The sequence below is a fragment of the Phasianus colchicus genome, chromosome 12 (assembly GCF_987193195.1).
Source record: "Phasianus colchicus chromosome 12, bPhaCol1.hap1.1, whole genome shotgun sequence".
In the NCBI taxonomy this organism is placed as follows: domain Eukaryota; kingdom Metazoa; phylum Chordata; class Aves; order Galliformes; family Phasianidae; genus Phasianus; species Phasianus colchicus.
The window spans coordinates 6,234,306-6,251,761 of NC_143447.1; the positions used below are offsets into that span (position 1 = coordinate 6,234,306).

General features: G+C 36.3%; 1 protein-coding gene across 24 annotated transcripts in view; it reads right to left on the reverse strand.

Moving 5' to 3' along the window:
* ENTREP2 (endosomal transmembrane epsin interactor 2) overlaps positions 1 to 17,456 on the reverse strand; it is a 170,358-nt gene that overhangs the window by 71,870 nt on the left and 81,032 nt on the right. For 23 of the 24 annotated variants that reach the window (XR_016470314.1, XR_016470313.1, XR_016470312.1 and 20 more), the window contains 4 exons: positions 9,522 to 9,682; positions 8,762 to 8,900; positions 3,975 to 4,050; positions 2,583 to 3,176 (listed from right to left, as the gene is read on the reverse strand). Coding sequence is in view for 1 of the 24 variants with exons in the window: in XM_090148758.1 (XP_090004884.1) it covers positions 2,583 to 3,176; positions 3,975 to 4,050; positions 8,762 to 8,900; positions 9,522 to 9,682 (970 nt within the window). In the remaining 23 variants the exon portion in view is untranslated. The remainder of the gene's footprint in view (positions 1 to 2,582; positions 3,177 to 3,974; positions 4,051 to 8,761; positions 8,901 to 9,521; positions 9,683 to 17,456) is intronic. The other variant, XR_016470317.1, reaches the window with a different exon arrangement.

Consider the following 17,456-nt stretch of genomic DNA (forward strand, 5'->3'; position numbering starts at 1 on the left):
TGGTTACAGAGCATCTGAACACAACTCTAAACATAGTTGCCCTCTAATGAGAGTGTTTCTGTGATGCCAGCACAGATCAATGATCAGGAAATCACAATACACATCAGCACAGTCTTTGTGATCTCAAGCTTGTGACAGTCAAGGTGAAGTAGACTCTCCCATTTATGCTATGCCTATTTACATCTGTTTTCAGAATTGAAAACTATTTTAGACTTCTTAGCATAATAGGTTTTCTTCCATTTCTTCTGGGAAAGCCTGTCATGAAAAGCTGGCATAATCAGCTCTGGCAGAGAGAACAATTCAACAAAGGCAAACATGCTACAAACATAGAGAAGTAGTGAGAAATTAAGACATTATTACAGCTTTCACTTTCCACTGCACATTGCACTGGAGTCAGACAGATGGTTGTGAAATAGAGCACCAACTCAGCATGCACAGTAGGTGTAAGCTTTCTTTTAGCCTCTCCTGACTCACCATGACACATCTAAGCCTGCAAACTACCATAAGTGTGCTCCAAATCTTCCATGTCTGTCAGTGTTACTGGTGCCGTACATTAACTGCTGCACAGGCTTTATCTTGCCAAAACTGCAATATTACATAATGTATGGCCCACGGAATTAGGAGCATTTATTAGACGTATCTATGTATTTAAAATCAAGCACAGAAGTACTAGAAGTATTACTAAGCATTTCAAAATTTTGCAGTAGAATCCATAGAGCAGCAGTCAGTCGTGAAAAACCTAGAAGCTGCCACAAGCAGCTGGTATGTGGTAAATTGTGCCACTTCCAATCTGAGTGATTTTCAGATGGATATGGATAACAAAAAGTAAAGTGAGGAAGGTGAGCAAAGTAGTGAAAAGTTTCAGACAAAAATTTTGGTAACCTCCATTTTGCCAAAAATATTAACGTAATAAAGATGGAAATCAAATCTAAACTCAAATGCCTCTCAAACATTTCATTTTAAGGCATCTTCCACACACAGAGCAGCAAACTAGGCCAGCACAGACACGCCAAGTTACTCCCATAACCCCCCTTTGCCACATGTGCATCAGTATTTCTAGAACCATCTCTGCATTGTTATTAAAATCTTTGCCAAACCCAGTTAAATCTCTGTAATGTTCAACTCTTGTTCTCAGCTCATACAGACTAAAACTTGGAAATTAGTCGAAGTAATTCCCATAAGAAGAGTTAATTAAATAACGCCACTCCTCCAGAAGAGATGATGGATGTATTTAGGACATGTAAAAATAAAGGCAGAGCATCTGTTATGGCAGGTGTCCCAGAAGTCAGCTAGAGCACATAGATATGGCTGCCTACATTAATATCTCTGTCAAACACTACTCAAAGAGCATATGGAGCACAATATGGAAAACTTGCAGAGTGTAATCTAGAAGAGAAAGAGCTGTTCTTCTTGTGTTTGGCCCAGCAGAAAGGATTCTGAAATTCCTACTTACTGTCTGCACAACAGCTTCATAGAACCTATATATCCTAGCAGATTAAGTTTCATAAAATAAGCACAAACTTCTAGATTAAAGATTTACATTTCCTCAACAGCATGCTGAGGCCAGATTTCTAAAGTTAGTTCAGTCAATTACTGAACTAGGCATGAGGTCTCTGAAATTCATAGGAAGAGAATAATGATGTAGAAAAAACCATAACAGTATCAACACTTCCACATAAAACTAGCTATATCAGCATTTTGTGCACTTTTTTTTTTGAGGTAGTCAGTTCTTCCCTTAGATGCCTTAGAAAACCCAGTGAATGCTTCTGTATCAGCACAACCTGCCTAACAGCTTACAAAGCCTTCATCTTTGCTTTCAAATCATTTCTCCATGTTAACCTCTCCAAACAGCTTATATCCCTTCATAAAACCTGTACTTCTCAAATGCCACTTCCACATTCTTGTTATTATTTGATCAAACCACTCCCTATTAAATCAAACATATATTTTCCATTAACAAGCAGATTTTTACAAAGATACAGTGTTCAGCTAATAATTCCTCTCTTCTCCCCTACTTGTCTAAAAGGGGATTCTTAACAGATGCTTATCTTCAACAGTCACAAGCTCTACTTTTCTTTCATCACCTTGCTGTATGCCTCATCTCTCCTTTCCTACTCTAAAACTTTTCACAATGCAGTCCAACATAGTCACATTGTGACTGCGTCTGAAATGAAACTCTCTGTGTCAGTGTCACCTTCAGGAAGCACAACCTGCTGTATTAAGAGCATGACAGCTCAATTAATCATTTCCCAAACAGATCACAGCTACTGTTCAACCATTTGGTTTAGTTTCTCAGTATAGCAGAAACAGAGAGTTGGAAGCATCTACTCAGGAGATAGCTTTCTGACAAGTGCAGAAATACTAGGACCTTTTTTCAGAATATCCAAAATTAATGTCACTGTCACTTTTTACCACCTCCATTCTTAAAAAAATTTCAAATCTAGAAGCTGTGCATGGAATTAAATTCCCCACAAGTAAGTCAACACATAAAAATGTTTCCAATAACTTCCAGCAGCACCAATTGCATAAATCCAACACCCCTCACTTGTTGCACACCATCAGCCTTGTTGTACCACACCTACCTTCTATGTAAGACGAACACGATACAGGATCACTAGTTGATCGGACAATATTTGAAATGCGGTGTTTTGTAACATGATGCTGCTGAACAGTACTCTCAGAACTGCTTGCATATGATGAAGTATTTGCAGGCCCAAAACAGGGAGCGGTGTGGGAAGGGACAGAAGGCTGGCTAAAGACCCCACAGCAGATTTTCATTTGTTTCAAATGTAATGAGACACTGCCTTCTTGAGCAGTACTCTGCAGTTCTCTTTCTGAGGGGTTGAAATTTTCTGAGGAACAGTCTGAGGACCTGCCGTGGGCACTGTTTTCATTTTCCTGTCCTTGAGACTTGTCCATAGAGACTCTGCTGTGCAAACTGACATCCTCATCAGGAAAACCTTCTGAGCGAGTTCTGTGAAACCTGCAGCGGGTGCTGTAGTCCAGACTGCTGCAGCTCCGCCCTGTAGCCCCTTTGCAGTTTGTACAGGAGGGAGAAAAATCTGAAGAACGGAGAGATTCTTGAACTTCCAGCGAACAAAGATCTTCAGAGGAGCAGCTATGGTCTGGGATTTCAGCAGTTTCAGAGGTCATCAACGAGGTGCTCTCAACAGAAACTGCAAAAGAGGAGATCCAGAGAAAAATAAAGGCTTCAATCCTCTTTCTCCCCCCCATTTCATCATATAGATGTTATCAATGAAAATGTCCTCTTGTCCAAGTAAGTATTTGGCTCTGCATTATTCCCAAATTTGTGACATCTACTTTTTAATTTTAATATTATATTAAAAACGTGTCACGTGCACTGCTCAAGCTGCAGTAGTTGACTGGATTACTTATATTTGTGATAGGTCCCCCCAATTTTTTTTTACCTAATGACGTTATTTTTTTTCAACATATTCTATTTAGCTAAGACAGAGTTCAAAATGCCCTCCACATCAACAAACACGTTAAGGAGACCTCTTCAAGAAGCTCTTAAACCTGCTCTGTGCCGCTACTCAGATAAGTCATTTGTATCTGTTCTTCAGGCAGCAGGTTTCTTGTCCTGGCTTCTAGAAGCCATGCAGGAGGAAGCTATGTGGACCATCTGATCAGCACCCCTCGCTCCTGACAATAAGAAGCAAACTGCTGGTTATATGCATGATTCTTCAAAAAGAAATGACAGTTGCTGTATCTGCCTCAGAGGCTTTAATCAAAGTGAGTACATTTCCAGGGTAGCTATAGAGCACACTTTGTTAAAAATGACTCTTCTTTGATTTCCACTGTGTTTCCAGCTGTATCTGTTTATGGCTAGGAAAAGGTTCTTGCATGAATAATCTGGAAGCAAATCCTTCTTTCTCCACTGGGAATGACAGAAGAGAAGGAAAAGTCCAGTCAGAAATCTAACGCTCTCTCTCTTTCAATAATGCTATGATTACCTTGTGTGCTGAAGCCCAGGGTCACATTCCTCTCACCCAAGCTTGATTCAGATACTTGCTGATCAGTACCAGTGACCTAAATGAAAATTGTTTAATGAAACAGCACATCATCTGCAGTTTACCAAAATGATGTACAGCACTAATAATCTAAACAGTACATCTGGCAGCGTGAAATACCTACCTGTTGCTATTCAGATTGAAAAATAATTAGAGTATTTTACAACATCTTTGTGTCAGGAACAAACCCAGTGCAAAAGAACACACATGAAGGAATTTTTCACTTTTCTAGAGTCTTACAGGCTAAATTCATCTTGAATAAATATGCAGCTGGGGTTGCAGGCCCACATTACCAAACACTTGTTTGCAGTGCTTAAAACTAATGATGTTATTAGGAGCAAACTCAATACTGTGCATTTTTCCACATTATGGTTTTTTTCCCAGACATGACACCACACTGTATCACCCTAAAACAGGATGGAGAATAACAACGATAAAAGCAAGCATAGAAGATTTATTTTTCTCTAATTATTTTACAAGATGCTAACATCCACCATATTTCTAAGCCCTCTAAAAACACTTGACCAAGTTTGGCAAGATAGGCTGCTCTCCAGCCTATCAGAGATTGCTTTTAGAGTCATCTTTTTCATAAAGGATAGATCTAAGAGAGTAACTTCCCTTCACTTATGAGAATTATGTGAAGAAACCCCAGAACCGGCCCTGCTGGTCCATACATTCAATCCACAAACAACTAAAATTTACAAAATTTTCTTTCTACTGATTTTAACAGTACCTTGCTGCCCAACCTCATTAGATTTTCAGCAGTTCTTTGTGATCATGATTGGTATTAGGAAAAGAAAAAAGGTTCCAATAAACAGCTCACAACTACCTATGAAAAATATCCAAAGACAAAAAAATGTGACTGAGACATTGATAACCACCTTTCGTAGAAAGCATCTGATCTACTTCTGTAAGGCCATAATTAACTAGTAAAAGCTCATTACTGATGATTACATACTTAAGAAATAACCATCAATCACTTCTTTGAAAACCTTTTAGTCAAGAGCTAAATTTGTATCTGGCCTTCTAAAAAATTGAATGTGACACTATCACTCTGAACCTATTAAGAAAAGAGCTTCCAAGGCACATGCCAATATAGATCAGTGTGTATATACACACCTAAATTACTATGCCCACTCTGTTTTATATATGTATCTATCCATACCTTACTATGATCAAGTAATCAAAAAAAACACTTTCCCAATACAATTTTAAAAACAGATTCTAAGGGTTTGCAAATCTAATTTTTTTAAAAAAGTACCAGAAACCTTCTACCTTACCACTACATGGATAGGAGATATGGAAACAAAGAACAGCCAAGATTAGTCATGTTTTTAAAAATATGCTTGCAAATTTCTTTGTGGTATTTCTTCATTGAAGCAAATTTATATGTGGTAAAAAAAAATCTGTGGTGTCATTCTAAGTTACAAACCAATTCTGGGAACTCACAGTGGAAGTGTTCACCCTACTGCCTCAATCCAGCACAACAGTTTCATGTATGCATAGTCTTTAGAAAAAAAATATTATTTTTTCACTGTAGTGGCATTTTAGAAATGTTCTGTTGCTTGTGCTGAAATAACAGCCTTCATCAACTAGGAGATTTGCAATAAGTTTATTGTCAAAAATGGAAATTGCAGTTTTATTTTCAGATCACAAAATGCAAGAGCGACTTTACAGAAGCAAATGCAAGCTTGTGAAAAGAATGTTAAGTTTGGGAAATGTTTTGTCCAAAGCAAGAAATGCTCTTTGGTGCTGGACAAAATTTGATCAGAAAATAAATATATTTAATTTCTCTAACTAGATTTCTAATGAAATAATTTTTTCAAGGTGTTTGGTATTTGTTTGCATGCGTCATAAATTCTTAATCACTGAAAAAATAATACTGCACACAAGAATCTAAGGAGGTTAAACAAAGCCAAGTGTGATGGGTTGCATGTGTGGGATGAGGCAATCCCAAATACAAGTACAGGCTGGGAAAAGAACTCATTGAGAGCAGTTCAGCAGAGAAGGACTTAGGGGTCCTGACTGATGAGAAGCTGAACACAAGCCAGCAGTGTGCTTTTGTAGCCCAGAAGGCCTGGGCTGCGTCAAAAGAGGAGTGACATCAGGGAGAGGAAGGGGATTGTCGTTAATGATGATGACTTTTAAGACTCCCTCCAACCTAAGCCATTCTATGAGTCTATGCTAATACCTGCTGAGTAGCTGTGCTGAAATGTTTACTGACCTCCTACACTCCCTCAGTCACCTGGCAGATGCAGTGACATTGCCTAGCACTAGATGTGGTCTAGTAACTATAAAATCAGCTGTGCAAAGTTGAGGTTTTGGCATATCTCTCCTAGAGAAAAAGAACTATCTGTAGCTTTGATCTAGTAAATCTAAAGTAATCCCCAAATACACTTTATATGCATTCCAAATTGATTAATCTTCTTGCTTGAGCAAAGGAGAATCACGGTTTTAACTGTAGGAAGTAACAGTGGCTAATTTTAGTTAGGTCACAGTTGCATAAAGATGGCAGGTGGGCTTACAGTTTCCTGCACTGCCTAGAGTAACAAAGATCAACTTGCACATCCTCAGACATAATGACTGGCAAATTGTCACTAAGTTAACAACAGAAAAAAAGTGAGAAAAAACATGCTCTAAGCAAACCTCTAAACAGTCTATAATCTAGTAAAGCTTACAAAATAGTCACTGGTACAATTTATCCAAAACCTTAATCTGTCTGTTCTGTACTACATCCTCGTCAATTCTTCCCATGGAAAATTGTTTAGAAAGCTTTTTTTTTCATGGTTATAAAACCAGAATTCCTAATCAGTCCAGATGACAACAGCAATTTTTGTTTAGATGCAACTGGTTAAATTAGCATTGACATTTATTGTGCATGAAATGCATGAGTACTGAATCTAATTTGATAGAATTTAATAAAACTCTCGGGAGTTCAATCCATCTAAAAACAAACAAAATCTATTGCTTGATGATCAGTAAGAGATTAATAACTATTGTCGCATAATGGCTCCCAGAAGCACTTCTGTAGCTAAAGCTCTGCTATGATTACCATTGCAAAGTCTGCCTAAGGGATTTATAAATCTAGTCATTTCAGTTCAGTTTCTCCTGTGGCTTGATGTATACTAGATGGGAACATTTGTACCACATAAGCATTTAGGATTACATTTGATTCGTCTTGAAGACCTAAAACTGTCTTAGACTCTGGCTCTATTCCTTCATTTACAGATTGATTGGGACGCTGTCTGCAAAAAATGTTAGAACTTATGCCATCAAGAGAAGCATACAAATACAAAGTACAAAGTTGCTGTGCAGGCTTTAGTTAGCAATGCAAATATATCTCACTCTTATACTAAGTTCCTGTTCTTACTTTGCTCCTACAAGCCACCCTAACGAGCCACTACCAGGCATAAATACACTTACTGTGTATTTACCACCACTTAGAAATTTAAAATCACCAGACCTTACCATTGTGTGATAAACACCTCTGAAACTCAGGTAGCCCCAAATGAATAGGTGAGGCATTGACATGGACCCCAGACACCAAAAAATAGAATACATCTTCATATCAAATCTGGTGCTCTCCTATAGCAAGAACATGACTTTGCTACTTCAAATTAGTTCATTCAACTTTTGTCACATGCTAATGTTATTGTGCTGTTGGACGTTGAAGCACATGTGAAGTGGAATCTCAATTACAAAAGTGCCCAAAGCAATTTTGTGCTCAAGTATAGACCCTTCTTAAAACCTTAGTGAGCACCACATATAACTTCTTTTCACACATACGATTCTTCTCTTCCCCTCAATTCATCTGTAATTCATACCATTTCTACCAATTTTTTTAATTCATTTCTGAAAAACATCAGCTCCTCCAGGACATGCAGGTTCCTCTGACTTACTGCAAAGTCAAAACAATGGAACACTGATAAAACACATTTTGGCCTTGGAAACTCCAATTTTGCTGTTCAGCAAAACCCTTGAAAGCAGCTTATATAGGTTCATTTTATGTAAGCTTGTCTATTTTAACAGACAGTGGAGGGCAGGATAGAACAAAAGAAATGAAGAGGTTGTCAGAAGCTGCTTTGTCAGTGAAAGAAGTAGCAAAATTAGGCTAGAGCTTTTAAAATTGTACTCTGGTCAGGAACTGTGCAAATAAACTTTTTTTTTTTCCTCAGACACTTTGTGAATAGTTTTACTAATCTTTTAGCATGTAACTGTATTGGTTTTCTTTGCTGTTGTTCGTTTGTTTTTGTGCTTTCTGCTGTGGTGGGTTTCCCCAGCGTGAAAAAACCACTAGCAACTTCTTCAATTATATATTTTGGGGAAATGCCACTAATGTCCAGTAAGCAACATCAAGATTGTTTGACTCTTTGAGTTTTTAGTGCATTCTGCCATAAATTAGAGTTTATAAAAACAAATATAATTATTTAGAAGGCCATTCTAGACTATTCAATTATGACAAGTCACTTGAAAGAAGACTTTGCTCAAATTAACTTTGGTTGCACATAGATACATTATGATTCTAGTTTCACTAGAGCTGACACTGTATAGTAAAACACAAGGCAAAATGTATAATGCAAGTATTTGTCTGAAATACAATGGATCCTTTCTCACAGTTCCAATAAAGCCGTTACATATAATATCTAAGGAATATTTAGATTTTTTTCACTGATATTTCACACCAGGAAAATCTGGAGACTATGTAGTAAATTCCCTTCAGCTTGCCTTACCTGACTGGCAGGTGTTTCTCCAATCACTGCCTCATAAGGAGGTGGCAGCTCAGTTGGATACAGCATTCCTGGGCTGTTAATGGTGACTTCATATAAAGCACTGAATGGGGAATGAGGAAATTCCAAATGGAGATTTCTGCTTAAAAACATAAACAAGGAAACTTAATTATTAGGGAATTACATTACATCTATTTGGCATACTAATATCTGTACCACAATGACATAGAGCTTTCTCTGAATTCAAAGCCAATATAGTACAAAGAATCAACTGAAGCAATTTATAAGACAGCCAAAACGAAACCTTTATTCACCTCTTAGCATTAAAACCTGTTTCATTTTGGATACCAGTTATCTGTCCTAGTCCATTTGTGTCACAAATGCCTTTCATTACTCCAAAATAATGCATATACAGAGCAATGATTTCCTTAGAAAATTAAATCTCTCATTCAACCTCGAGTGTACAATGTTAACTGTAAAAGGATTACCTATAAGCTCATTTTGCTTTAAGTTATCCTTGTCTGTTTGTTGTTATCCTTGTCTTTGCTAAGTTCAATCACTTCCCTATCACAACAGTGCTTTAACAAAAATATTTCCACATGTATTCTAACAAGTTTGCAAAATATGTACATAATCTCTCAGGAAAAGAAGCAGCTAATGTAAGTGAAAGGCATTACTTTCCTTCGTTTTTTTTTTTTTGAAAGAGTTTCATAGTCTGTAGCTAAGAACTATGGAATAACTAACTCCAGGTAAGAAGAATCACCTCTGTGCCTCTACCACAGGTGTGCAGGTATATTCCGGTGGGTAGTAGGGTGGAGGTGGTATTGGTGGGATGAACTCATCAAAATCCAAAGTTTGATGCAGAACTGTCCCATGTGGAGTCATGCAGTCTGCATTGGCAGAATGTGGCCGCTGTGGCAGAAACTGAAAATGAATAGGTAAAGTTCTTTCAGATGGTAGGAAAATAAAACTATTTCCAATAGTAAGAATTGTAATGAAAGGCCAATTTTAGCAACTCTACTCAATTCTATTTCATGAATATCCATACGGAAATGGTAGACACTTCTGGAAGCAAAAACGTATGTGAGCTCTGCAAGGAATGAGAGTCAAATTACTAAAATATAAAGCAAGGTTATACCAAAGACAAAGAGATATATCTACCTCAAAGACAATTACTCCTAGGGTGGAAAACAGAAAACACAGGTATTTCAATTTAAATAACATTTCAAGAAACAATACTATCTTGTAGTACAATTTTATTATAACGCTACACAGCCAGCTGTATTTTAATAATTAACAGTAAATAGAACTAGTAAAATAACTATTTGCATAGTTTTGCTGCTAATCTGAAAAGCCTTGTGCTTAATACCAAACAAACCTTCAAATAAAAGAAACTAGAAATTTGCAGGTATATATTTATTTGATTTTGACTATGGCCACTCTACTTTTCACTAAAAAAAGCAGCAGTTAGAACTGTTCTTTATTATACTTACAAAATATTCAGAATAAACATTTATAGTTTGGTGATATAGACAGAGAACACATGCTAAATAAAGGTTTAAAATACTGGTATGAACATAAGCAAAACATTTATTCTACCCAAACATATCAGAACTAGAAAAAAACAAACAACCAACATAATGAATAATGGGAAGTGATAACATTGTGGAGTACTGTCAATGTTTGTGATAAGAAACTAATCAGCTTCTAGCATGGCACTGATATCAAGACCTTTCTGAGACTGACAGTAGGAAGTTAAAAAAAAAAAAAAAAGTTCTATCAAAGTCTTAAACTACTTCAAGATCAAATATAGATCATTCTGCAGATCATGTGGAACCCAGAGGCCTTGGCCTGGCTTCATATGGTTGCCATGGAGAAAGGGGGATTAACAATAAAAAATGATAGATTTCTACCTTCTTCAGACAAGATGCTGTTTTTCCTGTCATGCCACTATTCTGTATCAGCAGGTAACCTGATGTTCAACTCCTGCCTTTTAAAATCAGTGAGGTAAGAAAACTGGCTAGAGGCACATTTCTCTTTGAACGCTGAAATTTGTGAACTGTTGTCTCATTACATCATTACTACTTTTCAGATAAATGAAAAAGCATTTCTATAAAAATGAAAATACTAATGCTTTAGAGATCCCATAAAGAATAATTTGTTTCATTTTTAATGTCAGTTTTATATTTTTTTCACCTTTCCAGAAAAATTCTCATTGTCAGTTATTCTTACTTAATACTACCGTACAAGTGATGTTGTCTTTGGTATTTAGAAGGCTGAGCTACATTGTATTTCCACCAAACATGATCTTTTCACATTGCTTCAAAGGTTGTATTTTTAATAATGCAACAAAACAGAGGGCTGGAAAGGACCTATTTCAGTTGCTTTGGAAAATGAACTAGTTAGCTGCTTCATAATTGGATCTCCAGAGGCATTTTCACAATTAGTAAATAAAGAACTTCCTCTGCAGAACACTTTATATTATGTCCAATAACCAATGACTTTCAGACATTGTAGTCTACTAATGTTACAGCAATAAGAGACATCTACTTCATTCACTCCTCCATTACGTAACATGTCTAATGCTCTTAAGCCCATGAGATGTGATACTGTTGTTTTGAGTATAACCAGACACTTCTACAGGTTTGTCATACAGAAAAAAGAAATATTTTATAGTAATTCAGTTTAAATTCACCTGATCTTTCTACATCTGTTTCCCAAACTCTAACCTTCCATTAACTGATTAACACCAAACCTATGTGGTACGATCATCAGTTTGTTATCACATGAACACATAACACTGAAGAATCTGATAGGAAAAAAGGAAACAAACAAATGTAAAGATGAAATACTGATCTACTGCCAGCAAAGCAAAACAAAACAAACAAACAAAAAACCCTAAAAGTCTCTTCCAGAAAATAAAAAAAAAATACTTAATGACCTAAATCTTAGAAAAATTTATCACAGAATGGCCAGGGTTGGAAGGGACCTCAAGGATCATGAATCTCCAACCCCCCTGCCACATGCAGGGCCACCAATCTCCCCATTTAATGCTAGACCAGGCTGCCCAGGGCCCCATCCAATCTGGCCTTGAACGCCTCCAGAGATGGGGCATCCACAATCTCTCTGGACAGCTGTTCCAGCACCTCACCACTCTCTCTGTAAAGAACTTCCCCCTGACGTCCAACCTGAATCTCCTCTCCCTCAACTTAAAACCATTTCCCCTCATCCTGCAGTTATCTACCCTTTCAAAGAGTTGATTCCCCTCCCCTCTGTAGGCTCCCTTTAGGTATTGAAAGGCTGCAATGAGGTCACCCCGCAGCCTTCTTTTCTCCAGGCTGAACAAGCCCAGCTCCCTCACAACGAAGACATCTCTATATATTCAGGCTCATATTTTGTACCTTACTTGGTCCCCACAAATTTAGGATGATAGTCATTTTCCTACAGGAGTTGATGATTTGGCTAGTCTTTTATAGTCATGACACTAAGCAATTTTCTTTTATAACTTTTACTATCTCCCACAGGCCAATTACATACACTGCCAGGAAAATAAAGGTTTGGCTTCCACTAGGAAAGAGGTAGCTCCATCTCTTCAGTTATCAAGTTCCCTTGAGCTCACTTAATTCAGGTATCTATAAGAGGCAATAGACCTAATGTTTCTCAGAACAAGGCAATTAATGCAGAGTACTTTCATAGTGAGTGAAGTATGAGCATCCATTCTGTGGGATTTCAGTGATTCAAGAAGGAAAAGACCTCATTGTTAGATGCAGTTCAGTTTAACAGCAGAATCTTTCGCACCACTTTCAAGAAGCCTTACTGCGAATACAAATCATAGCAATGAACAGTTTGACCAGTGCTGAAAATGAGTGGCAAAATGGATATGAAAGAGGCACATATTTGGAGAGGAGTTTGTAAGTGACAGTTTACCTGTATGATATCATCCTGCTGGAAGGCACAGAAATTAAATTGAAAGAAGCTGTAAGAGGGAGACTGGCAGGAAATGAAACAACAGCAAATACAAGGGATTATCAGAAAGAACAGACTTCCCTGAGAAAACAGTGGAAAAGCTATTAAACAAGAATTAATCATGTGCTATTCTATGCTACAATATCTCCTATTCTCTGTTGGCCTGCAAAAGTTTATTGTGCCTACAGTAAAACTTATTTTAAAAATTCTGAAGAGTTAGTGTCAAATATTGAAGGTTAGCAGGAGTTCAAAGACAAAGCAAAGTGTCTAGGGGAGACAGCTAGAAGAGGAATGGTACGAAAATGCTGATAGCAGACAGAGCTGCACTAGGTGGAGGAACACTGACAAACGCTTGCAAGGGAATACACTTTTTTCTTTTTCTTTTTTCTTTTTTTTTGTATTACAAAGTAGTTACTAAATAATCAATCCCAAAATGGTTGATGGCAAAAAAAAAATAGTAGAGCCTGCATAGTCATAACTTCAAGCTGCATTCAGTGTAATTTCAAAACCAATAGCTCACACTATTAAACCATTCAGCACACTTCCAGCCAGGCTTTTGGGAAGAAACCAATGATAACTGCAGAAGCAATAGACACAACATCGTTCCAGACACTAACAGCACTGGTGCTAAATACAGTAAGTAGTCAATACTTGAAAAAGCTTGGCATAACTTCACAATTAGCAACAGTCACTTAGAACATATCCACTAGGCATAAATTGATGTGCCTTAACACTGGTAATCCCAAATACTCCACCTGGACCTGTTGGATGCTAAGAACTTTCAGAAATCCACCAGACAATGGAAAACAGATCTACAATTCATACTCTTCTTTTACAAAATAGTCTCTCTCATTGCTATTTCATACTGAGAACAGTGTCATTTGTTACTTGGTTTGCAGTCATGAGGGAAAACTAAAACATCCTATCCAGATGTGGAAGGGTAAACACAGAAGCCTTACAATGCTGCATTTCTGTACCCATTGCTTGGACCTGAAGTCAACATAGAAGTTACTGATAGCATCAGCAGCAAGTTGTTATCAACAAGCAAATTAGAAACACAAATATTAGAAGGATATAATTTCCTGTAGAACAAGTTCAAGTTTTCTGAAATCACAGTTTTGCTGAAAGGTCCATGTGCCACAGAAGGAACTCCACACAGCCAGAGACATTGGACTGAATGCCAATGACCTTTCCAGCAAGATTAGAATCTGTAGCAAGGCATAGGTGCTGTCATTTCCTTGTGAAGGCAGCAATATTTTACGGAAGAACAGGACTCTTTCCAGAAATAAGGCTACAAAATACACTTTTTTTCACTGTCAAGTCAAATTTCCAGTTCCTCACTCAAAATTCTCATAAAAGCTAGCCTCTGAAATGATCAGAAAGATTTTGGCTAGTTATTTATGTTTCTAATATTTTGAGTATATTCAAATAAACATTGATGGAGAAGTATCAATTAGTGAACTGATGAAACAGCAAAAGAGAACTGTAAATATTCTCTGAAGGAACGGTTATCTGTTGTGATACAGTGTGCTAAGTTCCTCTACCTGAGATCTGTAAACTAAGAACTTGTTCATCATTGCTTCCAGGTATGGGTCATTCCCACAAAACCTGAATAAAGAGTTCCTTTTCATATCATTAGTTTAAGTAAGTATTTAATCACTTAAGATCAATTCTCACTTAATTTGCAGCATCTCCCAAAAGATTTTTAAAATTATTATTTCAACATTATACATCAGAAGAATGTGTTGAACAATGCTAGCAAGATGTCATCCTCACAGTGAACTACATTGTTTGACCTATCTGAATGACACGATAGAAATGTTAACTGAAAAAATAAAAGAAACAAATACAATGGAATTATTCTTCAGAGTAATAGCAAAATTTAACAAATAATTTAGCAAAATGTAAATTTAACAATTCTGAATTATTCTGAGAATAACTATTTTGGAATACAGAAATGGAAAAATGTTTGGACTTCTTTATTATTTTTTTTTCTGGCACACTTTTTTATTTAAAAGAGACTTTATTTAACATGCTGTGAAAGGAAATGGCAGTAATTTATATTCAAAGTATGTCACCACTCCTAATAGGTGTTCCTAAGCTATCGCACACACTATACATGTTTTCAGGAATCATTCTGCCTAGCAGCTATGATTGAGGGTTCAGAGTAAACAGTTTAGTGATAAAATGGCCTGTGTGACAGAAGAAAAGCTTATTTCAAAAACTCACTTAGAAAAGAATATGTGTTAGTTCAACATCAGATATGCCAAAAGCATTGCACGCTTTCAAATAATCAGCAGGACAAGGGCACCGTAAACAGCAACAATCTGATACCAAGAACAGGATAGCTACCAATGAATCTGGATTCTAGATGGTCTCTCTTATGCTTTAGAATGAAAGTATTTCAAAACAGCCAGAGATTGTCTCATTTTCAGCTGTCAATGCACAAAGAAAAAGCACAATTAAAAAAAATTCAAATTGATCAGTTTCTTTCAGACAACACATAGCAGAAAGGACTGAGCTTTACATAAAGGGCAGTGTTCCCACACAGGGCTAACCAAGAAAGTTCGTCTCTACATGTTGTGTAATCTATAGAATATATCTATTCATATATATTCTATATATGAATACCCTTCATACACTGAGTTTTCTATGCTACTATATAATTTCAGACCAGCAAAAAATTCACTTGTTAAACAAGTTAAAAAAAAAAAAAGCAATACAAGCAGATTACCTCTTGCTTAAAAATAAGCAAGAGTTTCATCAGACTGCTTTGTATATTCGGTTGTTATTATAGTTCAGTTTCCATTTCAACTTTTTTTCTAAGCAAAAAACTTATCACTAGAGGAGGCGAAAGTACTGAAACAAAATAATGGAGGAATAAGACATTTAAGAAATAGTAGCACAGAACAGAAGTTAGTCATATATTCCTCTAACAATGAAAATTAAATGAAAATTAAAGCTGACAGACATTGTTATAACTCTCACATTAAACTGGAAAAGATTAGTACAAACAAGTACAGAGAACAAATATTTACTATTGAGATTATTAATGTATCCTATCCTATTCAAAACCTCTGCCAAGAAAACTCAACTGTTTTATTTCAGAAACAAATTAAATTGATACTCTAGATATATTTACAGTCTTAAGGATACGAATGGAAACAACTGCCTACTGTTGCCTAAGAAAGTTTTAAATGGCAAGGTGTTACAAAAAAGTGCAAATTTTAACAAATCCTATTAATTTGTTACTGTTTAGAAGGGAAAAAGCTTTAAGGATCCTTGAAAAGAGAATGAAGAGGTCTGGGCAGCAATGTAAGAGCTCAGTGTTTTGTTAGTACATATTGACACATAAATAATTCAAAAAAGAAAAAAGAAGTAACTAGTGTTACACAGATCTACAGAATGAGAATAAAATAAAGATGTAAGAGATATAAAAGAAACATCTGACGTTAGCATTATTGCTAGTTCATCATCCATCAGAATATTTATTGCTTCGATTGTCTAAATGCTTTTATCCTTAATCTCCTGGAATTATCTGAAAATTTTGTTAAAAAGTATAAGACCTTCTACAAAACGTTTTTTTATCATCCAGAGTTGCTGCATTACCTTACTGTCTTTCCACATACTGATATAAAGCAATATATGTCGATACACAGAGATTTCCAGATCTCTTTAAGAAAAGCTAAGTAGTGTCTTATTCTCACAGTAGTGGGAGCTTTTTCTCTGACCAGGAAGTCCACACAACTTGATAGCCCAGATAGTATGGCTATAATTTACATTCAGGAGAACGAAAAGGATTCATTAATTATTTTTCTGTATTAATTTCAGTAATGACACGCTCCATTATCATTAAAGCTGATGAAAATAGTAATTAAATGTTACAGTTTGCACGTGTCATCATTACCTTATTTCCTTTACAAAATAACAGATTGTTTTAGATATCACATAGCATGATGAGCAGTTAAAAACAGTGATGGTGATAAAATCAGAACACACTGAGTAATATCAGTGCCAGTACTTCTAGGATAACCATGATATAAACATATCTGAAGAAGGGTGCAGCTATACTTCATGCTTTAATCTGACCACAACTGGCACAACTTCTTATGCATTGCTTTGTCTAGCTGAGGCAGCTACCCTCTGAAAAAAATACTATGAATTTTTGCAGGTGCCATTCATCTGACAACATGGAAACTGAAACTGCCTTCAAGCAACAAATAAAATATCCTGGAAGTGACAGCTCGGTTATTAAGGAATGTTTCTTCACATTTCAGAACACTGATATAATCTGATATGATTCACACTTATCTTCTGGAGGAGTGTATAAACAGAAAGAATAATTCTAGGAAGCTCTTAAAAGGAGTCCAAACTAGCAAAATACATAACAAGTGCACCCACAGTACAATTTGTAGGCTTCTGCTCTGAGAAGCTGCATGTTCTTAATGAGCTGAGAAGAGATAAAGTGGGGTAAAGGATTTGGGATAGTTCCTGAATTAGTCAACTCAAATAAGGAACAACCTATGAGAATTTTTTTGTATGTCCTGTAACAAAAGCTCAAACCCCACAACAGCTCACCTGGTCTTGTGCTGAATACTTCATCTGAAATATTGCAGAAACTGAATTGCATGTATTAAAACAAAAACAAAACAAAAAACCCCACCAAAATAACAACAGCAACAAGAAAAAAAATGTTTTTTTTTTTAACCTTTCTCGTTTTCAGCTTTTTTTT